At 41.9% G+C, this 27,393-nt stretch overlaps 2 protein-coding genes across 4 annotated transcripts in view; both read right to left on the minus strand.

The window, feature by feature from the left end:
• The window catches only part of LOC129854592 (secretogranin-3-like), a 181,773-nt gene that overhangs the window by 46,463 nt on the left and 107,917 nt on the right, over positions 1 to 27,393 (minus strand). The window lies entirely within an intron of this gene.
• Positions 1,403 to 25,438, minus strand: LOC129854593 (lactadherin-like). Of its 2 annotated transcripts, none has more exons than XM_055921830.1 (10): positions 24,673 to 25,438; positions 19,862 to 19,987; positions 19,365 to 19,496; positions 13,076 to 13,189; positions 12,690 to 12,871; positions 11,985 to 12,140; positions 11,576 to 11,720; positions 8,626 to 8,810; positions 4,957 to 5,112; positions 1,403 to 3,286 (listed from the first exon to the last, which is right to left on the minus strand). In XM_055921830.1, exons 1-10 carry the CDS (start codon positions 24,749 to 24,751, stop codon positions 3,143 to 3,145), a joined length of 1,419 nt encoding a protein of 472 aa, XP_055777805.1. In that variant the 5' UTR covers positions 24,752 to 25,438; the 3' UTR covers positions 1,403 to 3,142. The 2 variants fall into 2 exon arrangements, with proteins under 2 accessions (XP_055777805.1, XP_055777803.1); XM_055921828.1 differs by having other exon boundaries at positions 8,626 to 8,828; positions 24,673 to 25,435.

Raw genomic sequence — 27,393 nt, forward strand, 5'->3', positions numbered from 1 at the left:
CGCCGCTCAGCCTTCGCTGCTTCCAATTCCTCCTTTGGACGGCGATATTCCCCTGGTTGAGCCCAAGGTCCTCTACCGTCCAAGATCTCCTCCCAAGTCCAGAAGTCCTTATTGCTCCGTAGAGCATTCCCATACCGCTTGGTCACATTTTGTTGGTGGGTGATTCTGTTAAGGCTGTCGCTCTCCTCATCCTCAGATGAGGTGAGGAGAGAAGGATCTTCTGACCAAAATGCGGAGTCAGGGAAATATGCCATCTTTATTATAAATTTACAACGATGCAGATGGCAACACGAAAACAAAACAAAACACTTTCAAAACTACAAAATAACAAAACGACGTAAAACGGAACCTGAACATAAACTCACATCACAAACGTAAACTCACGGACAGGAACGTTACATCGAAACACACGAACAGCCTAACAGTCCCGTAAGTGAAAACACATCGACAACGACGAAGACATCACAGGAGACAATCACCCACAAACAAACAGTGAGAATGCCCTACCTAAATATGACTCTTGATTAGAGGAAAATGCAAACCACCTGCCTCTAATCAAGAGCCATACCAGGCAAACCGAAACCAACATAGAAACAGATAACATAGACTGCCCACCCAAAACACATGCCCTGACCATAAACACATAAAAACAACATAAAACAGGTCAGGACTGTTACAGAATTTTAATTCAAAAAGGTTGAGATGATTTAGTTTAGCCTTAATGACAGTGTTTTATGAATTATTCTGCTATTGTACAGTCGGGAAGTTGTGAACAGAGCATTATTTCTAGACAGTCATCACGCCCAAAGAGTCAACTAAATTACTGTAATTTATACTGACGTTGGCTGTAAACACGTTTATTGCAACTATGAAGTTTAAGAGTGTCTGTTTATTTTATAAAAGCAATTCAGATTCTATGCACTAACACACACAGCCCCATAAACAAGCCCCCATGATGTCACTTAATAATCAGGTCCCACTTCTGCTGGAACCAACTTTTTTCTGTCCTGCTATCCACGACACGCCCATACTGACAGCATGATCAGACAGGTCAGGCAGGAGAATGGGGCTCCACTGCAGAACACAAAGTTCTGCTCTGTAACGTCCTGGCAGCGGCATGGACACAAATTGAAGAGGAAGAAACAGTGGGAGGGAGAGAGAGGGAGGGAAAAGGAGAAGGGAAGTAGTAGAGGGACAAAGAGAAATGAGAGAGAGAGCAAGAGAAAGACAGAGAATCTGCCTGTCACTGAGAGTTAGGCAGAAGGGCGAAATTACAAAGGGACACTTCTTTTTATGCTTCTAACTAAGTTGATGCTATTACTGTAAGACTGACATCAATGTCTACCCATGCAATGTCTTATGTAATGGACATTCTTTTCAATCAAAATGTTTAACACAGAAGGTTTTTCAACTTTTTTTAATTAATGATGTCTGTTGAAGACCAACATATTTCATTTCTTTAAAAAGTAATTAAAAACCACAACATATTGTCTGATAATTTCTACTCACTCAATAATTTCTACTTGTCTCTTGTCTGTACAATTTCATTTCTGCTAATAAATTATGGGAAAACCCTGTTTTAGGCCTACTTGGAATGCATGATTACTATTAGAACATAAACAAATCTGCTAAATTGGAAAAAAACTGAAGTCATGGATCAAGTGTGAAAGGTACATCATACTGAACAATCCTTTGCAGCTTTCAGTTTCACTTTAAAAAGCAATGTCCTTCCTTCAATTAATATACAGTATAGGTAATATACAGTACAGTAATTCCATTGTCAATTAACAAATTTGTTAATTTATTATGTCCAGCTATTTACCAAAAAGTATATTGCACACAGGCCCTGCTTCAATATACTACTAAGTGCTCATATCGACCAGCTGATGTGTCTACTCTCCCTGCGATACACTCCCATCTATATTATGGTAGACCAGGGGTCTTTAACTCCAGGTCTGGGGGCCACATCAGGACTGCAAGCTGCTTTTTTTGTGGTCCTCGACAGAGCCTTTTGTTTACTGTAAATCACAGTGGAGGCTGATGAGGGGAAGACAGCTCATAATAATGGCTGGAATGGAGCGAACGGAATGGCATCAAACGCATAGAAACCGTGTGTTTGATACCATTCCATTAATTCTGCGACAGCCATTACTACGAGCCCGTCCTCCCCAATTAAGGTGCCACCAACCTCCTGTGGTAAATCAGTGCTATTCAAACTTTTTCAGCAGGGACCACATTTTTTCGGCAGAATTTCTGGTGACCCCAACCCAAATCTAAAAACACAACCTTCAAATCTCTAAGTTTCGATTTTTACATCAACAAATAACCTTCAATTCATTGTCTTTTCGTCGCTCTTATAAAAATTAAGAGAACCAATCTTTCTCAAAAACGTATATTGTCCAATACAATAATTTGTTGGCTACTCTTCATTTTTTAGGTTGCCACCAACTAGGATAAGTCCACACCGACTGGGATAGGATGTTATTTTTATTTGGCGACCCTGACTCTGAATACCACTGCTGTAAATAGAAGGCTCTCACCCTGGATACATAATGTCAGAGAGCACGGCGGGACAAGCAGCTGCTAGGTCGGCTGGCAAAGTGACATCACACAGAACTGTGAGTGTTTGGAACGTGTTGCAACTGGCAAAGCTGGGGGAAGGGTTTGTCTGACATGTTCCCTATACTGTGCTACTTTTGACCACAGCACATGTACTGCCAATAGGTCAAAAATTGTGCACTACATAGGGAATAGGCTGTCATTTCAGACATCCCCTAATTCTACAAAGAGAATGTGAGAGCCCATGTATTTAGAATTGACACTGTGCCACAGTCACTGTGGAAAGGATCGAAAACCAATTGGAATTGATCAGTTTTAGCTGGATAATAAAAAGTCAGAAAAATATTTGTAGAAATACAAGCTGTAGAGCAGACTTAATCTGGAGCATATTCTATTGATACAAAGTTCTGGAACGTTAGAACCTGACACATTTTCCCAATGTACATTCTATACATTAGATTTCTATGTCCTGGTGCAGAGGAAGGTGTGACTGATTCCAGTGTGGGTCAAGTGTGAACAGGTACGGTATGGTGACTGGGTGAAGGGCTGAGTGGAGCACTGGTGGATTATGGGTAATGTAGTTCTAGAAGTCACAGCCCAGCAGCTCCATGCGCAGGGTGATGCGCTCGTGCCACTCCCAGGGCACAACACGCAGGTAGCGGGCGTAGAACGGAGGCTCAAACAGGTTCTTCTTATGCATGTTGTTGTCAATGTTGCCTTGGAAAATCTGTCAGGGAACACATACACATCAATGGTCAACTACAATATCTGTCAGGGAACACACACATCAATGGTCAATGGTCAACTACCAAATCTGTCAGGGAACACACACATCAATGGTCAATGGTTAACTACCAAATCTGTCATGGAACACACACATCAATGGTCAATGGTTAACTACCAAATCTGTCAGGGAACACACACATCAATGGTCAACTACCAAATCTGTCAGGGAACACACACATCAATGGTCAATGGTTAACTACCAAATCTGTCAGGGAACACACACATCAATGGTCAACTACCAAATCTGTCAGGGAACACACACACATCAATGGTCAATGGTTAACTACCAAATCTGTCATGGAACACACACATCAATGGTTAACTACCATATCTGTCAGGGAACACACACATCAATGGTTAACTACCATATATGTCAGGGAACACACACATCAATGGTTAACTACCATATATGTCAGGGAACACACACATCAATGGTCAACTACCATATGTCAGGGAACACACACATCAATGGTCAACTACCATATATGTCAGGGAACACACACACATCAACGGTTAACTACCATGTATGTTGTATGGTGTGAATAATTCTACATCTGAACAAATATGTCTATATTTAAATATGCATGTTGAAAGGGACTCATGAAATGTCATTTTCTGCATTCTACACAGTGTGCGGGAGTCCTTCTCAAGGTTCACTTCTGTTTTTCAATCTCCAACCCAACTGTGTTAAGACATTACTTCATGTGTGTAACAGTTATTGTTCAGATAAACTTCAATATTCACCATATTCATTGAAACAGTCGTTTTTAATGGTACTACTGAATGGGAGGACAGATCTATTATGAACCAATATGTAAAGGTCAAAGGTCAATGTCTGAGGCCTCCCATCAAGGGTTGTAAAATTGGTCTGAACTATGACCTCATTCATGATGACAGGCTTACGACCCAAACACAACTCCCCTCCCAGTCCCTCTGAGGAAGCCCCTGGCTACGTCATACAATGTCAAGGGTCTACACTCAATGAAAAGATTGTTGTTTATACGTCACTGAAGGTCATTGAATTATTCAGCGTAGGCCCCCAATGCAAATGTAAACAGCCCCTTGCTTGCAGCACTCCTATGGGGGTGAAGATTGGCCTCTCCTATTCCACTATCCCACACAGAGAGGGGGGTTACAGGGGTGAGCGTCACTAGCACTTATCCAGCCAGGGGCAAAACAGGAAGTAAAGAGATCATTCACACAGAGGGCCAGGGGATACACTCCACACACAGGGTGGGAGTCCGGAGAGGGGGTCCGTAAATTGGCACGGAAAACACAGTCAGGTCCCAACTCATGTCAACAAACTGTGCAGAGGTTTGCAAAACCCCTTATCCCTACTGTCAAAATCAAATAGTCAGGGTAAAAAAGATTAGAGTATGTCTGTGTTTTTTAAACTTTTAAATGGCTTTGTCTCCTTTCCTTTATGAACATTGGAATGGCTGGGTAGACTTATCATCTAACAGATAAGTGGCGATGATGGAGAGGAGGCAAGGAAAGGAAGCTGGTTAAGCTTATCAGAACTATGAGGCTGAAAAATACTTATTTTGTTGGGGAGCCCCAATATATGAGACTGTCATAATGAGATTACGTTGTGAGCAGTGGTTCACAGACCTTCTCTGTGTTGGTGTTCTCATCCTTCACCAGGTTCCAGGCCTGTCCGTCGTCGCTGTAGGCCACTTTGAAGGCGGACACAAACTGCACCACCCCAAAGTCCTTGGCCCCCTGGGTGATGATGCCTGTCAGATGCTTGGTCTTCTCCAGGTCCACCTGGGACAGAATCATGGAGGACAAGACAGTAACATATAGACCAGATTAATGATGAGATAATACCTTCAATTCAATGAACCCTGTATTTTGGTATTTACGAAGTAGCTCTTTTCCCAAGGTCAAATTAAATCACAAAACGTGTCTTGGCTACTGTAGAAAAACCATAGTAGAAAAGAGAAGGATAGTTCACACACATTGATTTCAGGTGAAAAAATTAAAAGGTTTATTCCATTTCAAACGTTTCGTCCATCTGACCTTCATCAGTGTCATAAAAACCTACAACTACTACAAGGTAGACTCCCCTCACAGGAATGTCTTCACTTTTCAGAATAAGAAGTGTGTGCGCGGGGTGAAGTTTATAAACAAAGATACTACGTCAACGTATGTCAGACTCCTATCCCTGATGTCTGTTTTCCCACACAATTTGTGCCCAATATTGAATAGCTGTTTCATCATTTAAAATAGTATGAAGCAAGAACAGATGTCAGAATCCCACAAGGATGATAAAAATGATCCATGACTTTTTGTGTTACAAATCATATCAGGAAGAGAAAGTGATCCTTCCTCTAAGCACTGTTTCCATTGATATCTAGATGGTATTTAGTAAGAAATGATGCGGTAACAATCTGTACACTCTGGTATATACTACAGCTAATTCAACACAACTGGGAACTACCTGGTAGCTAAAAGTTCCCATCCTAAAGACACAAACAAGTAACTCATAGGTTATTACTGTATGAATACCATTTTACCAAGTAACTTCCAAGTAATTACCATGTCATTTCTAAACCGTAAAATAAAGTGCTACCTGTAATCCTTTGTTAGAGAAGACAGTATAAAATGGCAATGTGGGATTGGTACATACATGTATTTTACTTACACTACTGTTCAAAAGTTTGGGGTCACTTAGAAAGGTCCTTATTTCATGTATGTTTTCATGGAAAACGAGTTGCAAAATGAATAGGAAATATAGTCAAGACGTTGACAAGGTTATAAATAATGATTTTTCATTGAAATAATAATTGTGTCCTTCAAACGTTGCTTTGGTCAAAGAATCCTCCATTTGCAGCAATTACAGCCTTGCAGACCTTTGGCATTGTAGTTGTCAATTTGTTGAGGTACTCTGAAGAGATTGCGGGTACTATTTAATGAAGCTGCCAGTTGAGGACGTGTGAGGCGTCTGTTTCTCAAAATAGACACTCTAATGTACTAGTCCTCTTGCTCAGTTGTGCACCGGGGCCTCCCACTCCTCTTTCTATTCTGGTTAGAGCCAGTCTGCGCTGTTCTGGAAGGGAGTAGAACACAGCGTTGTACCAGATCTTCAGTTTCTTGGCGATTTCTCGCATGGAATAGCCTTCAAAAACAAGGCCATTTCTAAGTGACCCCAGACTTTTGAACGGTAGTGTATATAGCTAGCTATTGAACGGCAGTGTATATAGCTAGCTATTGAACGGCAGTGTATATTAGCTAGCTATTGAACGGCAGTGTATATTAGCTAGCTATTGAACGGCAGTGTATATAGCTAGCTATTGAACGGCAGTGTATATAGCTAGCTATTGAACGGCAGTGTATATAGCTAGCTATTGAACGGCAGTGTATATAGCTAGCTATTGAACGGCTGTGTATATTAGCTAGCTATTGAACGGCAGTGTATATAGCTAGCTATTGAACGGCAGTGTATATAGCTAGCTATTGAACGGCAGTGTATATTAGCTAGCTATTGAACGGCAGTGTATATTAGCTAGCTATTGAACGGCAGTGTATATTAGCTAGCTATTGAACGGCAGTGTATATAGCTAGCTATTGAACGGCAGTGTATATAGCTAGCTATTGAACGGCAGTGTATATAGCTAGCTATTGAACGGCAGTGTATATAGCTAGCTATTGAACGGCAGTGTATATTAGCTAGCTATTGAACGGCAGTGTATATAGCTAGCTATTGAACGGCAGTGTATATAGCTAGCTATTGAACGGCAGTGTATATAGCTAGCTATTGAACGGCAGTGTATATAGCTAGCTATTGAACGGCAGTGTATATAGCTAGCTATTGAACGGCAGTGTATATAGCTAGCTATTGAACGGCAGTGTATATAGCTAGCTATTGAACGGCAGTGTATATAGCTAGCTATTGAACGGCAGTGTATATAGCTAGCTATTGAACGGCAGTGTATATAGCTAGCTATTGAACGGCAGTGTATATAGCTAGCTATTGAATGGTAGTGTAGTCTTTCCCCCCTCTGATAACCAGGTGGTGAATCGCATCTCTGCATGTCTGGCAGACATATCAGTGTGGATGACGGATCACCACCTCAAGCTGAACCTCTGCAAGACGGAGCTGCTCTTCCTCCCGGGGAAGGACTGCCCGTTCCATGATCTCGCCATCACGGTTGACAACTCCATTGTGTCCTCCTCCCAGAGTGCTAAGAACCTTGGCGTGATCCTGGACAACACCCTGTCGTTCTCAACTAACATCAAGGCGGTGACCCGTTCCTGTAGGTTCATGCTCTACAACATTCGCAGAGTACGACCCTGCCTCACGCAGGAAGCGGCGCAGGTCCTAATCCAGGCACTTGTCATCTCCCGTCTGGATTACTGCAACTCGCTGTTGGCTGGGCTCCCTGCCTGTGCCATTAAACCCCTACAACTCATCCAGAACGCCGCAGCCCGTCTGGTGTTCAACTTTCCCAAGTTCTCTCACGTCACCCCGCTCCTCCGCTCTCTCCACTGGCTTCCAGTTGAAGCTCGCATCCGCTACAAGACCATGGTGCTTGCCTACGGAGCTGTGAGGGGAACGGCACCTCCGTACCTTCAGGCTCTGATCAGGCCCTACACCCAAACAAGGGCACTGCGTTCATCCACCTCTGGCCTGCTCGCCTCCCTACCTCTGAGGAAGTACAGTTCCCGCTCAGCCCAGTCAAAACTGTTCGCTGCTCTGGCACCCCAATGGTGGAACAAACTCCCTCACGACGCCAGGTCAGCGGAGTCAATCACCACCTTCCGGAGACACCTGAAACCCCACCTCTTTAAGGAATACCTAGGATAGGATAAAGTAATCCTTCTAACCCCCCCCCCCCCCCCCCCTTAAAAGAGTTAGATGCACTATTGTAAAGTGGTTGTTCCACTGGATATCATAAGGTGAATGCATCAATTTGTAAGTCGCTCTGGATAAGAGCGTCTGCTAAATGACTTAAATGTAATGTAAATGTAAATGTGTATATAGCTGCTATTGGTTCTTAAAGAATAGACGTTTAGCTGCTTTACTCCATTGTTTGTAAACAATGTAATTTTAAACAAACACTAACTTCAAAACATGGTTAAAACTATGCTTTTGAGCTCATGGATGTTCAGTCCTTGCATCCTTGGCTCTGTCTATGAATTTGAGTGTGGTTAAATTTCTCCAGGCCCCATCCCTTAGCTGTTTACCAAAACAAGTGGTTTGTTTTTGGAATCCATATTGCCCCTTTAAAAGAGGAGATCTCATCATTATATTAGCGCTGGTGGAGTCAGTCTCACCTGTAGCCACTCTGAGCGGTTGTTCGTGGCGGGGGACCAGGCGTTGGTCTTGCCCTGTTTGTCTAGCCGGGCGAACTGTGGGTACCAGGTGAAGGCATCAATGCCCCAGGTGCGGAAGGCACTGGACGCCGAGAGCTGTCCATCAGAGACGAGGCGGGACTTCATGCCCATTGGCTCAGAGCAACCTGTCGTGTTGGAATATACTGTAAACGAAACAGCAGAGGGACAATGATGGACAGGAACGGAACGGAGGTGAAAGACAGAGAACCAATAGAGAGAAACCAATGACCACACCCAAGTGAAGAACCACCCACTCAGTGGAGTACATTACAAGGAGCCCGTCCTCCTAATTTATCCCTCCACCAGCCAACACTGCAGCTCAAGGCATGTAGATTAGCCACTTACTGATTGATCGATTGATTTGACAACATGACATAAACAGTGTAGGATCGTTAGCATGACATAAACAGTGACGGACAGATAGCATGACATAAACAGTGTAGGATCGTTAGCATGACATAAACAGTGAAGGACAGATAGCATGACATAAACATTGAAGAACAGATAGCATGACAAACAGTGAAGAACAGATAGCATGACATAAACAGTGAAGGACAGATAGCATGACATAAACAGTGAAGAACAGATAGCATGACATAAACATTGAAGAACAGATAGCATGACATAAACAGTGAAGGACAGATAGCATGACATAAACATTGAAGGACAGATAGCATGACATAAACATTGAAGGACAGATAGCATGACATAAACAGTGAAGGACAGATAGCATGACATAAACAGTGAAGGACAGATAGCATGACATAAACATTGAAGAACAGATAGCATGACATAAACAGTGAAGAACAGATAGCATGACATAAACAGTGTAGGACAGATAGCATGACATAAACAGTGTAGTACAGATAGCATGACATAACCATTGAAGGACAGATAGCATGACATAAACAGTGAAGAACAGATAGCATGACATAAACAGTGAAGAACAGATAGCATGACATAAACAGTGAAGAACAGATAGCATGACATAAACAGTGAAGAACAGATAGCATGACATAAACATTGAAGAACAGATAGCATGACATAAACAGCGTAGGACAGATAGCATGACATAAACAGCGTAGGACAGATAGCATGACATAAACAGCGTAGGACAGATAGCATGACATAAACAGCGTAGGACAAATAGCATGACATAAACAGCATAGGACAGATAGCATGACATAAACATTGAAGAACAGATAGCATGACATAAACATTGAAGAACAGATAGCATGACATAAACATTGAAGAACAGATAGCATGACATAAACATTGAAGAACAGATAGCATGACATAAACATTGAAGAACAGATAGCATGACATAAACAGCATAAGACAGATAGCATGACATAAACAGCATAGGACAGATAGCATGACATAAACATTGAAGAACAGATAGCATGACATAAACAGTGTAGGACAGGTAGCATGACATAAACAGCATAGGACAGATAGCATGACATAAACAGTGAAGTATACTGTAGATAGCATGACATAAACATTGAAGAACAGATAGCATGACATAAACAGCATAAGACAGATAGCATGACATAAACAGTGTAGGACAGGTAGAATGACATAAACAGTGAAGTATTCTGTAGATAGCATGACAAACAGTGTAGGACAGATAGCATGACATAAACAGTGTAGGCCAGATAGCATGACATAAACAGTGTAGGACAGATAGCATGACATAAACATTGAAGAACAGATAGCATGACATAAACATTGAAGAACAGATAGCCTGACATAAACAGTGTAGGACAGATAGCATGACATAAACAGTGTAGGACAGATAGCATGACATAAACAGTGTAGGACAGATAGCATGACATAAACAGTGTAGGACAGATAGCATGACATAAACAGTGTAGGACAGATAGCATGACATAAACAGTGTAGGACATGTGGCATGACATAAACAGTGAAGTATACTGTAGATAGCATGACATAAACAATGTAGGACAGGTAGCATGACATAAACAGTGTAGGCCAGATAGCATGACATAAACATTGAAGGACAGATATGTATGCCAGATTATTTCCTGTGTAAAGGCACAGTACAGTTAGTCAATAATAAGACCAAGTAATGAAAGCTGGAATGAAAAGTACCAGACAGATATTGATAATAAACAAATATCAATTGTATAAAGGAGGCATTGAAATGAATAGGAAAGGTGAGGCAGGGAATAGGAAAATAATGGGGAATAGGAAAATAATGGGGAATAGGAAAAGTGCCCAATAGCGTTACTAGCAGCAAGTCAATTTGAACTGTAGCTCTATACACACTGAGTAATAGGGTGGGGCTGGAAACACATATGGACATGGTGTGTGAGTGTGCGTGAGTGTATGGGTAGTGCTTTCGTCAGGAATTCCGTCTCCATTGTTGCACGGCATGGGTCTCCCTCTGAATGCTGTCCAAACCATTCCCTACAGTATGTGGTCTAACCATAACTAAATCTAGACTAGTGTTAGGCCATCTAAACAAACCCCTCTTACTGTCAGCAAGCTGGACAGAAGAGGCACAGTGTCAACACAAGGAGACTGCATGTACCCAACTTAATGCCTTTTACTTGGTGGGCTTGTAAGTTTTCTCAAGATCTATTTGTCGTTCAGGCAGAGGACTCTGAATGTCCCTGGAGTTTTGAAATGGGGTTTTATTTACAGCTGCATCTTAATAGTCTGGAGTGGCTTCCTCTCTTTATCTCCTTATTATCATCTGATGTAAAAAACAAGACATCAAATGGCCAGACCATATTTCTATCACCTGTCCTGAGTTTCCAGATCGATGCAGACGGAGACGAGGAGGAAAGGAAGATAATTAAAACTATTGAGATGCAGTCTAGTCGTCTTTCCTCTATTTTCCCGTGTAGAGGTGTCTGTTTACCATTGAGCTCACAGCCCACCAGCTCCATACGCAGGGTGCAGGCCTTGCGACACACCACAGGAATGACACGGATGAACTGGGCCACGATGGGAGGGTCAAACAGGTTGGTCTTGGTGCTGTCATTATCAATGTTACCCACAAACACCTGTGGCACAGAAGTGAGGTCACCAAGTTGTTACAGGCATTCATGTGGGAGCAACTGTACAGCTCCAAGTAAAACACGCCAGTAGGAACAGATCTAGGAACAGCTTAAACCTCCCACCATTCTGACCTTAACCATTAAGAGGATGAAACGTATCTGACCATTTATTGTAGACTGTAGGAAATGGGACAACTGTTTAAATGAACTTACACTGAGTCACTAACTATAAATGCATATTACTATGGTAAAGTCATATTGTAAAGTCACCTTGTCCTTCCTCTGTCCCGCTGGTCTGTAGGGGGTGTAGGTCTTACCATCAAAGCTGGAAGACACTTTAAAGACCTTAATGTACTCAGCTATGCCCATTCGACTGGCACCCTGGGTGATGATGCCAGTTAGGCGCATCTTCTTTTGCATGTTGATCTAGGGTCAGAGAGAGGTCAGACAGGGGTCAAACCACTAATCATCCTCCCCACTGGGATTTAGATGATACACTCTTAGAAGAAAAGGGTTCCAAAAGGTTTCTACAGTTGTCCCCATAGGATTTTTTTTCTTTCTTCCAGCTAGAAAGGATTCTACATCGAACACAAAAGGGTTATTGCTGGAACCAAAAAGGGTTCTTCAAAGGGTTCTCCTATGGGGACAGCCAAAGAACCCTTTTATGTTCTAGATGGCACCTTTTTTTCTGAGAGTGTACAGTTTATGGCTGTTTATATGTGTACTGCATGCTTAGACTAGAGCTGTGTGGCATCATTCAGACAAATCAAAGGTGTTTCATTTCTTTTCCATGACAACGTCCATAGAGAGGCCAGATTGAGTGACTTCATCAAGTAGAAAAGCATGTTTCAAGCCAAGGTTTAGTCTGGACCCTTGAGGAGCCGGCCACGGTCCACCAGTGGGTTATGACCTACCATTTGAGAACACGATTACCACATCAAGAGATTATTTACTAAACTGACTTTGTTCTCTAACCTCCATCCAGGGGTTCTTGTCATGGTTGGCGGCGGTCCAGGCGTTGACCATGCCCTGGTTGTTGAGCCGGGCCAGTTCAGGACCCCAGCGCTGAAGACCCATAATGCCATAGTGTACAGAGGAGGCCGAGATCTGAGACTCTACGATTTCTCCTCCCTCCATCCCCATCAGAGAGATACAACCTGGAACAAACACATACACAGACATACATATGTTATAACCTCTTACATAGGTTATAGTTGTACTTACACAGGTTATAATCTCTAATATGGACACACTGGTTGTGACTTAAAGTACAAAGAGAGACAGTTCATAACGTGTAATACACAGAGTTGTAGACATGTTTCAGTCTCTACTACGCAGCGATTCCCCTGCCCTATACTTACGGAGCTGGCATTGCTTTCCAACGTAGGGTGAAGGGCACAGGCAGGTGTAGTCACCATCCAGATCTCGACACATCCCACCGTTCTTACATGGCTGCTTCTCACAGTCATTCACATCTAGACAGGACAAGCACAAGAGACAGACACACTTATATAGAAGTTGGGTATGTCATCATAATAAACCTTGTCCTGACATAGGAATCTGACATGGGACTTCATTATGTCATCATAATAAACCTTATCCTGACATAGGAATCTGACATGGGACTTCATTATGTCACATAATAAACCTTGTCCTGACATAGGAATCTGACATGGGACTTCATTATGTCATCATAATTAAACCTTGTCCTGACATAGGAATCTGACATGGGACTTCATTATGTCACATAATAAACCTTGTCCTGACATAGGAATATGGGACTTCATTGTCACATAATAAACTTGTCCTTACACAGGAATATGGGACTTCATTGTCACATAATGATTTTCTGGATGGATTTGTTTCAGGAAGACATCAAGAAAGACGAAACATTGTTGTCCTTATCTGGTCATATAACTAGATTTGCTCTATACAACCAGACCATAACGATTGAAAATACATCAGAATGAACCAGTTCTGCCCACTGGGTCTGACATCTAAAACCCTCCCTGGACCCGAGCAGGAGAGAACACAGTCCCTGATGGTTAAATGCAGTACACTTTTACCCCAAAGGTAAATCAGATATAGCCCAGTAGTAAGTCTACCTGGCATGCAGGCTAATCAGCCAGGTGGGTGAACCTTGAAGCACCACAAACCACCAGCGTGCCTCCATAATGCCTCTCTGCAGGTGTGTTCTCTAAGACACAGGGGTGATGACAGGGGCACAGTTGGGGGAAACTTTGGGGCCAGGCATCATAAATTACCACAGGTGAAGGGCAGGGTTGTGGTTTTGGGTGTGTTCTATGTTGTGCCTGCAGGGTGAGGTGATCTGGGAGTAGTCTATGGTAGTCTGTCCACTGCTGCAGCTCTTTCTAGTCCCCACCAGGGGGCTCAGTTGTATTATAAATAACATGGATTTATGCTTGGGCTGTATTCATTAGTCCACACCATAGCAAACCATAGCAAAATGTTTTGCAACAGAAAACATTGGTAGGTCCCTCTCTGTTTGATTCTGTTTGGTTCTTAATGAACAACAACAACAAAAATTATTCAACAAGGTCATTGGCGTCAGGGGAATTGTATAAGTGATTATTGTTGTCTGATAAAACCGTATATTTCAAATGGTGGGTCGGTACCCGTTAGTGAGTCATTACTGATTCGTTCTAGAGTGTGGACCTTCAAAAAATCTGCTTTGTTCATTCATTCAGTGCCCGTGAGTCACAGGAAAATTCCAAAATGGTTTGGTGGGTCATCGGACAGAAATATTAGGTAACCATAGAGATAGAACATCTTGATATTGTAATTACTCATCACTGGAATTTTAAAATAGGCCATAAACAGTAAACACAGTGGTTGAAAACTGTGTTTATAGCAATCTAAGTGTCTCTGGGAGCCACTTCCAGGTTGTAATCTAGGGGGCAGACAGCACTTTAACACTATATCTCTGTTTAGCTGCTGTTCCCGTTAACTCTAAGAGGATTGGTCCCAACTCTAAAACCCATTCCGCTCAACGGCGTGACAACACACACACCCACACTGAGAAATACAAGCACACACACCCACGTGCATGCACATACACAAAAAACACACACACACTCCAGTCATTCTGAGAATCTACTCAGTAAATAACATCTCTGACCTTGATTAGGTAGATTAAATGCCGTAGGTGTGTCTTTAGACTGTGTGTGTGTGTGTGTGTGCGTGCGCCTGCATGTGTGTATGTGTCTACGTCTGTGCCAATGACAGACAGGGACACTGACAGAAGGAAGAGTGGTTTGATCCATTCTTAGAAGGAAGGGCAGAAGATTCTAGAATAATGGGGACCATAACAAACAGCAGTATATCCAACCACTACCCAAGCAGGAGAATGTTGGTGTCAAAGATGGACTAACAAGACAGTACTGGGATCCACCCTCCCTACAGGCCTATAACATCTATGACGTCTGGTGGAACAAGAACAAACGTGGGCGGTGACAACCAAACAGCAATAACACTGCAATAGGTGGTCAGACTAGCAGTTAGAGGTTATAAATATGCTATGAATCATCTACAGTTTTGTAGTCGCATCAGCGCGCCTGGTTTTTCAATCAGATTCTGGACTTTCAATGGAAAACTTGGACAAACCAAGGAAATGAATGGAAAGGACAAGGGTTATAGTGGCATTAGCCTCCTAGATCCTCATCTGGAATGTGAAAAGTCTTGTACCAGTCCATGCATGAATATCAGTTTGTTTTAATGAGATGGCAACTACTGACCCAACTAGCACTGAGGCTCTCAATAGCGAGGCCTACTGTGTAGAGAGCAGGACTGGCAGCGCTCTCATCGCTCTGCTAAAGCCTTCTGAGATTAGAGTGGACCATGGCTAATTGCTGTAAAGATGCCTCAGAGGGAGAATTCCTGGCTGGCTAGGGGGGTTTTAGAGAAAACCTGGTAGAAGCTTGTACACACAAAACATGCAACTTAGAAAAAGTCAGTTGAACATAAATATCCAAGATGGCTGAATTTAAAATTGGGAAATTGTTGAGCTGACATGGTATACCCCATTAACCCAATTATTCATGCTCAACATGAGTCCAATTTTTTGCCTTTGCAAGTTCCATTTGACTTTATTACATTTTTTGTCAGGGACCAGTTTATCATTATTACATACAGTACCAGTCAAAAGTTTGGACACACCTACTCATTCAAGGGTTTTTCTTTATTTTTACTATTTTCTACGTTGTAGAATAATAGTGAAGACATCAAACCTACGAAATAACACATATGGAATCATGTCATAAACAAAGAAAACTGTTAAACAACTCAAATATATTCTATATTTTAGATTCCTCGAAGTAGCCACCCTTTGCCTTGATGACAGCTTTGCACACTCTTGGCATTCTCTCAACCAGCTTCACCTGGAATGCTTTTTCAACAGTCTTGAAGAAGTTCCAACACACAGTACGCTGAGCACTTGTTGGCTGCTTTTCCTTCACTCTGTGGTCCAACTCATCCCAAACCATCTCAATTGGGTTGAGGTCAGGTGATTGTGGAGAACAGGTCACTCCATCACTCTCCTTCTTGGTCAAATAGCCATTACACAGCCTGGAGGTGTGTTTTGGGTCATTGTCCTGTTGAAAAACAAATGATAGTCCCACTAAGCGCAAACCAGATGGGATGGGGTATCGCTGTGGAAGTCATGCTGGTTAAGTGTGCCTTGAATTCTAAATAAATCACAGACAGTGTCACCTGCAAGGCACCACCACACCATCACACCTCCATGCTTCACGGTGGGAACCACACATGCAGAGATCATCCGTTCACCTACTCTGTGTCTCACAAAGACACAGTGATTGGAACCAAAAATCTCAAATTTGGACTCTTCAGACCAAAGGACAGATTTACACCGATCTAATGTCCATTGCTCGTGTTTCTTGGCCCAAGCAAGTCTCTTCTTCTTATTGGTGTCCTTTAGCAGGGGCTTCTTTGCAGCAATACGACCATGAAGGCCTGACTCCCGCAGTCTCCATTGAACAGTTGTTGAGATGTGTCTGTTACTTGAACTCTGTGAAGCATTTACTTGCACTGCAATCTGAGGTGCAGTTAACTCTAATGACCTTATCCTCTGTAGCAGAGGTCTTCCTTTCCTGTGGCGGTCCTCATGAGAGCCAGTTTTATCAAAGCACTCTAAGAAACTTAAAAGTTCTTGAAATTTTCCGGATTGACCTTCATGTCTTAAAGTAATGATGGACTGTCATTTCTCTTTGCTTATTTGAGCTGTTCTTGGTCTTTTACCAAATAGGGCTATCTTCTGTATACCAATCCTACCTTGTCACAACAGAACTGATTAGCTCAAACGCATTAGGAAGGAAAGAAATTCAACAAATTAACTTTTAACAAGGCACACCTGTTAATTGAAATGCATTCCAGGTGAGTACCTCACGAAGCTGGTTGAGAAAATGAGTGTGCAAAGCTATCATCAAGGCAAAGAGTGGCTACTTCGAAACATCTCAAATATATTTTGATTCTTTTAACACTTTTTTGGTTACTAAATTATTCTATATGTGTTATTTCATAGTTTGATGTCTTCACTATTATTCTACAATGTAGAAAATAGTACACATAAAGAAAACCCTGGAAGGAGTAGGTGTGTCCAAACTTTTGACTGGTACTGTATATTTTAGAGGCTGAAATATCACGCATTACTACTCAAATATTAAAGTTTCCTTTGCAACACAAATAGGTAAGTTGTTTTTCAAACTCAACTCACACTGAGCAGACATTATTAGGTTAGTAGAGTATTCCATGTCAGCTCAACAATTTACACATTTCATGTCCAGCCAATTTGGATATTTAAGCTACATGGATTTCTTGAATGTTTTACAGTGTAGATAGGTGAAAGGTATGTGGTGAAACCTATCCTGTTGCCTGTTACGTATCCAATTTGGTTGGATCAGTGATTGCTCTGAGGAAGGATGGAAACTATTCAAACAGGATCCAATACTTTCAGAATGCATTGTTCTGGCCAGTCAGTGTTCGTTCGTTCTTTCTTTCTTTCTTTCTTTCTTTCTTTCTTTCTTTCTTTCTTTCTCTCTCTCTCTCACACACACTCTCACACACACTCTCACACACTCTCACACACTCTCACACACTCTCACACACTCTCACACACTCTCACACACTCTCACACACTCTCACACACTCTCACACACACACACACACACACACACACACACACACACACACACACACACACACACACACACACAGTATTTAAAGCCCATCCATCAGTAGCCCACGCTTCACCACATCCTGGGTGTGTGCCTGGGATGCACTGCAGGCAGAGTTACTTCTCCTCACCATAGAAGGGTTTAGAACACATGTTTCTGTTATCCAAATAAATGTTGTAAATGTCATCATAACGACATCCCTGTTTTTAAAGGTGCAATCTGCAGTTTCGATACAATAACAAAGCCACCCAGCTGCTGTTTTGGTTAACAGCTGAGCAAAGGGGCTGCAGAAATCAACATATTTCTAATTCATGGACAGAGCTATGTATACAAGGACTGTCCATACATGGTCTCAAAATGATAGTTTTAACCATGTTTTAAGGCTATACAGTTTTTGACTGCAATTACATTGTTTACAAACAAGTTTAACAAACAAGAGTAAAACAAGTTTATATTTGGGGTTCTAATAGGGTACGACAGTTGATCTAAACTCATGAGAAATGGGCATGTATAATTAATTTTAAAAGTCTAAAGATGGATGTATTTAACACAGATTGCCCCTTTAATGTCATGTTACTGTTATGTCATAGTGTGAAGCCAAAGGCACATTTCCATATCATGTGGAGAATACAGTGGTTTTAATCCATTCTGCTCCATGTAAGCACTTACAAACGGTCCCTTTGGATTTGAGTGTCTGCTAATGACTGAAAGGTAATGTCTTTTCTGTACTACTCACATATTTAAAATGATTTTTTTTAAAGTAAGGACCAGATTGGACCCCCAGTGAAGGTCAAAGAGCTAGATCACAACTTCTTCAAAAGCTGATATCACACTGAACATCTTATGCCTTCCAAGCAGGAGATTGAAAGGAGATTCATATCCACGACTCACCCAGTCATGCTGCATTTAGTCAAAATGGCTGGAAAGCGCTTTTTCACTCTAAGAGGCTTGGGTGGGTTGCCATTTCCTCATTAGCTAACAGCTCTCCAACGAGCTGAATGAAAGTCTTTCATGAATCATGAGCTCACCACAATGCTTTCTTACACTCATGCACGTCTCAGGCGTTTCCAACTTTTACACCCATTAATGTAAATAATGCCTCAACACGACCTGCCATGACACACCATTCAGTCTGTCAGTTTGATGTTTTGACTGGAATGGTGGAAGTTAGGATTGGGGTAGTGGACCCTACCCAAGCCAAGCTCTGGTTCTCCTCACCTAAAACAATTTGGCATTAACTGTTTTCGATTTAAAAATGTATCTTAAGACAACAGTCTAGGGGAAACGCTGAGTAGCACAGACATGTTGGCCATGTTCGACTACTTCCCTATTACTTTCACCAATCCAACCAACCAATCCCGATCTGGGATTACTTGAAGGAAGGAAAGCCCGGGTCGGCAGGGCGAATTAGGACAGGTACAGTCACAAGTGAGGAACTTACTGATCTGGCAGTGCACTCCCTCGAAGCCAGGCTGGCATTTACACACGTACTCGCTGAACACGTCTCCTCGTCTGGTCGGAGTGATGACCTCACACGACCCATCATTCCTGCAGGGGTTGGGAATGCAGGGACCTAAGATAGGATTGACCAATTATAAAGACGGGACACACTCAAGGAAAAAAAACTAGAATATGCTTTCATTTAATGAAAAACAGTCAGGTTTAACGAACAGAAATGGAAGCCAGTGCCTGGGTGCCAGTCCAAGAAATTAGCTTTGCTTCTAAAAAAGAAGTGACAAGACCAAATCTCAGTATACTGAGTATATTGAATTGTCCCATTTGAAACTCAAAGCTTTGTAAATACGTCCGCCTGCCTTGACCATATTTGGCTAGGTCTACTCATTGACCTGTCTTGAGCATATTTGTCTAGGTCTACTCCTCCTTACCAGTCTCATTGAACTGTCTTGACCATATTTGGCTAGCGCTACTCCTCCTTACCAGTCTCATTGAGGTGGCAGGTGTCTCCAGTAAAAGCATCAGCACAGATACAGATGAATGGGTCCTCCCCCACCCCGGTCACACACGTCCCTCCGTTATGGCAGAGATTCACTTCACAGTAATCTCCTGGAAGAGTGAGAGAGAGAGACAGGGGAGAGGGAGAAGAGACAGTGGTAAAGAGAGGGAGAGAGGGGGGAGGAAATCAAATGAGGTGAGAGAGAGGAGTGTCACAGGGTGGCCCCATAAAGGCACGATATGGAGCCTCCATGCACCTGCCATGTTTTAAACAGTTTGACAATCTCTGTGTCAAAAGGCAGTCACACCTCACCCCAATGGCCTCTCCATTACATGTGATCAAGCATATCTTATATCACAGCATGAAGAGTTGGAGGCTTGATAAGGGACATCCCTGGACTCCTGGCCCTGTATTCACAAAGCATCTCACAGTAGGAGTGCTGCTCTAGGGTCAGTATATTCTTTCAGATCATAATGAAAAAGATGACACGGGCAGGGAAGACCTGATACTAGGTCAGCACTCCTACTCTGAGACACTTCGTTAATACAGGCTCTGGCGCTCTAACGAGAGTCGTTTCCCTCCATGAACACAAAAGAGATGTGGTGATATTGAGGGCCCATGTTAGCTGGGAGGTCATTGAGGGCCTAAGTGCTGACTCACAGAGCACAGGAAGGAGAGGACAGAAACATCCAGAGGGAGACAGGTGGTGTTATGGTTCCACTAAGCCAAGAGTGACCTTATAGTCCTCCATGACATGACATACCAGCATACTATTCCAATTCATAAAACAGAATCATAGTTGCTTTACAATGGGTAGGTTCAATGACATACAGGAGTTTGAAGAGGTGAGCTGAGAATGGTCATTAGAGTTGATACTCATGAACAAGCTCCCTGCCTGAGAGAAATAGTTGGTGTGCTCTCTGTCAAGTATTGCTAAGTAGCTTACTATAGAGTTACAGGTTTACTTGATGTAGTTACCCTCTTGGTACAATGTAGTTATTAAGTGTTTTAGATACCCAGGTCTATGTAATGTAGAGGGCTGCATGGTGGGGATCTCACTCCTCTCACCATTCACCTGGGCTGTTCTATTCATCAGTGGGTTTTACAGCCTCTGTCAACCGTTTGTAGTGAACATACTGGCTTTACAACCAACCGACAACAGACACTCTACAGCATGAACACCAGCGTTAAAACACTTCATTTGAGGAGCTCACAAAGGGGTGAGAGAAAGTGTTGTGTTGAAAGTGTACGAGGCATTTCATGATTTTGTGGAGACTCCTATACTCTTAGAAAAAAAGGTGCTATCTAGAACCTTAAAGGGTTCTTTGACTGTCCCCATAGGAGAAACATTTTTGGTTCCAGGTAGAACCCTTTTTTGTTCCATGTAGAACCCATTTGGTTCCAGGTAGAAACCTTTTGGGTTCAATGTAGAACCCTTTCCACAGAGGGTTCTACCTGGAACCCCAAAATTCCTCTGCTGATTACAGTCAGGAAAGGGAGGGATGGAAAGGGGAGCAGAAGTGACAGTGGTCTTTGAGTTTATGATTCATGACAATAAATCATCAATGGTATCAACATGTTTCAGTTTCTTTCACCAACTGTCAGCTATTCAAGTGGAACGCGACCCTCGTGTTGTGTACAGTCGTGGCCAAACGTTTTGAGAATGACACAAATATTAATTTTCTGCTGCCTCAGTTTGTATGATGGCAATTTGCATATAATCCAGAATGTTATGAAGAGTGATCAGATGAATTGCAAAGTCCCTGTTTGCCATGCAAATTAACTGAATCCCCAAAAAACATTTCCACTGCATTTCAGCCCTGCCACAAAAGGACCAACTGACATGTCAGTGATTCTCTCGTTAACACAGGTGTGAGTGTTGACGAGGACAAGGCTGGAGATCACTCTGTCATGCTGATTGAGTTCGAATAACAGACTGGAAGCTTCAAAAGGAGGGTGGTGCTTGGAATCATTGTTCTTCCTCTGTCAACCAAGGTTACCTGCAAGGAAACACGTGCCGTCATCATTGCTTTGCACAAAAAGGGCTTCACAGGCAAGGATATTGCTGCCAGTAAGATTGCACCTCAAATCAACCATTTATCGGATCATCAAGAACTTCAAGGAGAGCGGTTAAATTGTTGTGAAGAAGGCTTCAGGGCGCCCAAGAAAGTCCTCCCCCTGTGCTTTACTTCACTAACAGAATGTGTTTGTCTGCCAAACTAAAAGAATGCAGGATTCCCTACATTATTAACAGACCAGGGATATACTGTACCTCAAAGTGGATTCCATTTTCCTCATTTCAGGAATGACCAACACTTACAAATCACATCAAATCAAATTTTATTGGTCACATACACATATTTAGCAGATGTTATTGCGGATGTAGCAAAATGCTTTTACACAACACTAGGGTCGCGTTCCACTGCTCAGACGTTGCATGCGTCAACCAATGGTTGCTGAGTGCCAGCCACTCCATTGACTGTGTCATCGACTGGCAGATTGATGTGGTTATCTGACTGGTAACATCTGACTGGTAACATGACTGGTAACATACCTATACAGGCGTAAGATCTGACAACGTCTAAGCAGTGGAACGCGACCTAGGTGTGTCGAGGGTCAGGGGGCTTGAGCCAGGTATACCACCTGAACCCATCAACACACAACATGGACAGGTGGTCGAGGTAAACATTCCTGCCGTACAAATAAGAGTGACTATACAGAGCTCATTCTATCACCAGAGAGAAACTGATGATTCTCTAAATTATCTGAAGATAATCTGAAAATCTCTGCATTATAACTATTCCAAGAGATGTTGCAAAGAAACGTATGTTTTGTTGTATAGTTGATAATTGAGCACATTGTTGCCTAAGCTTACAGGTAGACCTTTCATGACAGTAGCCATACACCTGTACACTCTTAGAAAAAAGGGTTCCAAAAGGGTTATTCATCTGTCCCCATAAGAGAAACCTTTTTGGTTCCAGGTAGAACTCTTTTGGGTTCCATGTAGAATCCTTTGTGTAAAGGGTTCTACCTGGAACTCAAATGGGTTCTACCTGGAATCAAATGGGTTCTAACTGGAACCAAAAACGTTCTTTAAACAGTTCTATGGGGACAGCTGAAGAACCCTTTTAGGTTGTAGATAGCAGCTTTGTAGGCCGATAATGCTGCTTTACAGCGGGAACAGGTAACATCACAGAGGATTCATATTCAATCGGTACAGCTTCTTATACACTTCCTGTGAAGCATATCTTATGGAAATACAGTATACTGTGTGTACATTAGGACTAGTAGAGAACAGATCCTACTTGGGGGTGGCAGGTAGCCTAAAGAGTTAGAGAGACAAGCCAGAAAGCAGAGGGTTTCCGTGTAGAATCACAGGCCCGACAGTAAAAACCTGGTGAGAATTTAATATCCTAGCTACCATCTGCTCCAGGGGTGCTGACCCTGTGCTTCCAACCCTTCTGTGTGTGCATTGGGGTGGGTTGAGTAACAAAACTACATTGCTAACCATATCTTTACATTTAAGTACAGGCTTGACAGTCTATCATCAAAAATCACATGGCAACAATATGTCTGAGTCAAGCGTTCAATTACAAATAGCAGACAAGACTGAAATAATACCCGTCACACTTTTGAAGCGCCACCTTTGATGATCTTTTAGGTTTATGGGGGTTGTCATCACTAGAACCTTGGTCTGAACAACTGCACTCACCTAGACCATTTGAGAGAGGTACAGCCCTCTGGATTGGATCGTGGAATTGTCTGAGGCAAAGAGTAGCAATCTTCACTATCTAAGCTCTAGTGATATATTTTCAGTGGGGATACGTGATAAATGTTTAAAACATGATTTACACAATTAAATGAAAGCAGAGCTTGAAAAGTGTGTTTGAGTAGGTGAGAAAGAAAATCACTTGACTGAAAGCACACTTCAAATGTCATTCTTAGCTGAGCAATGCAGAGAAATGTTATTCATGATGAGTTGAATGATAAACTAATCATGGATCATAGAAACAGTTACTTTGCTTAGTTCTTTTACAGTGAAAAATAGTCATCTGAATAAAATCAATACAGTTAAATGATACAAATATGAACACCTGTGAGTAACCAGTACGTGTGTAATGGAAGAAGGATGCCAGAAACTTGTTGTAACTCAAAAATACTGTTGGTTGAAACAGTGTACTGTACAGTAAGTTTATACTTTATATTTGTGAAATAATTTGTATCTAATATGAGAGTACAGGGCTTTATGTTTCTAGAACCTTAGATGGAGTCTTTGGCTGTTTTGGCTGCCAGAGCCAGTCTACCTCTGAATGTAACATATAAAGACCTCTGTATGTAACATAAATCCTTGCACGTTAAAGGGACAATCTGGAGTTGCTACATCCATTTTTGAACTGTTAAATTAATGACATATAGCCATTGATTATTGAAGAATATAATTTATAAATGCTTCATGAACTTCATCAGAACCCAAAATATAAGCTTGTTTTACTCCAATGTCTGTAAACAAAGTCGATGTAAATATACACTGTAGGTCTATAGCGTCAAAACATGGTTAACACTATCATTTTGATCTCATGGATGGTCAGTCCTCATGGATGGTTAGTCTATCTGTGAATTTGAGAGTGGTTATATTTCTCAAGCCACATCTTTCAGCTGTTTACCAAAACAAGTAGCGGGTCAGACGTTTTGTTATTGTTTGAACTCCGGATTGTCCCTTTGAAGGATTAGGCTTTAACAGTAGATTCTTGCGATAGGGTTGGATGAGTTAACCAACTAAATAAACGGGACTCACCTTTCACTGAGCAGACGGCAGCGATAAGGACACAAGCGCAAATAAATGTCAAAGGGCACAAAACCCCGTGACGTTTCATGTTGATTTCTCGAGAATTCCCCACTCTTTCCGAGAGTAGACCAGATGGATAATGTAATACGGCGATACCGCTAGTTTCCCGGCTGAGATTGACAGGGAAGGTAGGCGGGTTCTAAATTAGCTGGTTCCATGGATTAATGCGCGGGTGGGCGCGTCGGAGGCTGGAGTAGATCCCTAAACCTTGTACTGTAAAATTTGTGTTAACATTTGTGTTTCACTCTATATATTTTTTTATAAACAGTTTGAAATAGACATATGTACTCAGAGAACTTACTATGTTGGTGAAGTCTGGCTATAGTATAAGAACAATGGTAGGCTAACATTTTTCGCTATAAGTAATTAATGTAACCTTTATAGTGGGTACCTTTACCTTTCCTTCTGCAAATCTGGACATGGGGGGTTTGATGTCCACATTTTGAGTTTTATCGCTTCATAGTGGTCGTTTTTCTCAATGAAATAGAATAACTTGTGGCTATGGTCAAACCATAGAGATAGATAGAGGACTCTATAGTGCCCAAAAGCACGTTTTAGCATGGGCAGCGCCATTGAGGACTTTCGCAATTTTGAAGTAGTCTACTGGGTAGGGACTTCCTATGGGTTAAGGAAGGATCACATAATTCCATCCAGGGCATCACAATGAATTATACTTGTGAGCAAACATTCCATAACTACAGGTGGCAGTAAAACGCCAACCTTGGCTTTTATACTTGTTCAAACAACACACTCCAGGTGGCAGTATGCCCCCTTTCAGTTTGTTTGCCAACTCATAGAAGTAGTAGAAGAAGGAAATTGACTACTTAAAAATGTGTCCTCTAACTCAGGGGTTTCCAAACTTTTTCACTCAGGACCCTCTTCCAGAATTGGAGAACACCCGCTCACCCCCCCGTGTGTGTGCGCAACGCCTATTTATATGAGAACAAGCCCTGTTCATGAGACAAATTGCTCACACCCTCTTGTTGGCGTTGAGGAACATGTGCAGGTTTAAAGATTATTTCCTGCAATTACACACATTTTTGTCACGGGTGCATCATTTTTGTTCAGTTTTAAAGCTAATTTCCTTGCAATTCTGTAGATTTTGCCATGTCTAGTGTGTATTTATGTGATATTTGAGTGACTTGAACATTACAACAAAATCTATAGGCTAAAAAACATAGCTGAAAAACATTAGCTGACTTGGGCTAGTTGATCTGGACATTTCTGGCAGTTATAAATATCTCTCTAATGTATGTAATGACTGACATGACAAGAGAAAAACTGATGATGCACTACACAATTTCAAAATTTGACCTCCGGGGGGGGGGTGCGCTCCACAGTTTGGGAACCACTACTGTAACTATTTCTATGGGTCAAACTTACATAGAGTAATTACAGTAATTACAGATCAAAAGCCTACAAGTACATTTGATTATTTGAAAATGATTTTTGTGTTGTGTTTTTTGTGTTGTGAATGTGTGTGATCCATTAGGAAAGTTGTGTGTTTGCACAAAAGTTATTGCTTGAAGGAATAAGAAATGATGTACATATTCAGCTGTAATGTGTAGGCTATCTGAACAAAGCGCTCAGATTTCTTTCTAAAAGGGAATGTATTGATGTTACATAACTGTTGTTTGGAGGCATCCTCATGCTTCTTGCACATTCCAAGAAAGACTATATGCTATTGATCATTTTGATCAATGAAAATGTAATATATGAGACACAATTATATTGGCTTATACATTGACGCACGACTCTCCACACGTTTCAGCAATAAGTTGTGATCATTGAGCAAGCTATTTATTAAATTAACGGATGAATATGTAAGCGTGTTATTTTCCTGAATATGTTTTGGGGGGGATACAATTGTATTCATTTTCTTTAGCCAATCGCTGTAAAGAAACTGGAGCCGCGCAGCGTAAGAAATGGGAAAATACGTCAGAGTAATTACGTTTCTGCGTTTATAACCCAATAGAAGAAGGGGAATCATATGCAAATGAGATAGGAATAGGAAGTAAATTCCGAGATGTCAGTCTAGCGGTAGCTACATGTCAATGCATGTCCATCGACAGAGAGGGTGAAATAATAGAAAAGACGGACCGTAAATTATTTCGAGATAAATATAGAAACATCCCTATGGAAAGACACGGATTCAGACACAAAGGAGAAAAGGAAAAGACTGGACACGGTGTAGGAGAGGACGGTAACGAGGTTAGTTTGCCAGCTATCTGTCTGTTACAATTAGAGACGGGGCGCAGGGAGCTGTGTTGTTTTCGTCGGTTTAGCTAGCTGAACACACCACTGTCGAACTAAGCAAGGTATGCTAGTTACTTAACACATTTTATTTTCCATTTGAACAAATACCTTGCTTAGTTCGCAAGATGTATGTTGGTTTGACATACTGCGAGAGAGGTTGTCAACATTCATTCCACCACTAGCTCGTGGATGCGCGAAAAGCAGGGATGGTGAGTTGGGGCCCTTTGCCAAATAGCATCGAGCTAACGTTACAGTAATAGTCCTCTCTTACTTGTTTACTATATTATTATTTATGTCGACAAAAACATTTTTATTTTACGAAAGCCATCTAAAACATTGCTGTGTCCAGCATTACTTGTCGATGGCAAAGCCATTGATAGATAAAGCAACGGGGACTGCATGGTGCGTACTGTA

This window comes from Salvelinus fontinalis, chromosome 4 (genome assembly GCF_029448725.1).
Source record: "Salvelinus fontinalis isolate EN_2023a chromosome 4, ASM2944872v1, whole genome shotgun sequence".
Taxonomy (NCBI): domain Eukaryota; kingdom Metazoa; phylum Chordata; class Actinopteri; order Salmoniformes; family Salmonidae; genus Salvelinus; species Salvelinus fontinalis.

Coding starts and splice junctions, on each gene's coding strand:
- LOC129854593 (XM_055921828.1), bottom strand. CDS start 24,751: ATGAAACGTCACGGGGTTTTGTGCCCTTTGACATTTATTTGCGCTTGT. Junction 13,190..19,364: donor GGGAGTGCACTGCCAGATCA/GTAAGTTCCTCA, acceptor TGTCCTGTCTAG/ATGTGAATGACTGTGAGAAG. Junction 12,872..13,075: donor TGGAAAGCAATGCCAGCTCC/GTAAGTATAGGG, acceptor TGTTTGTTCCAG/GTTGTATCTCTCTGATGGGG.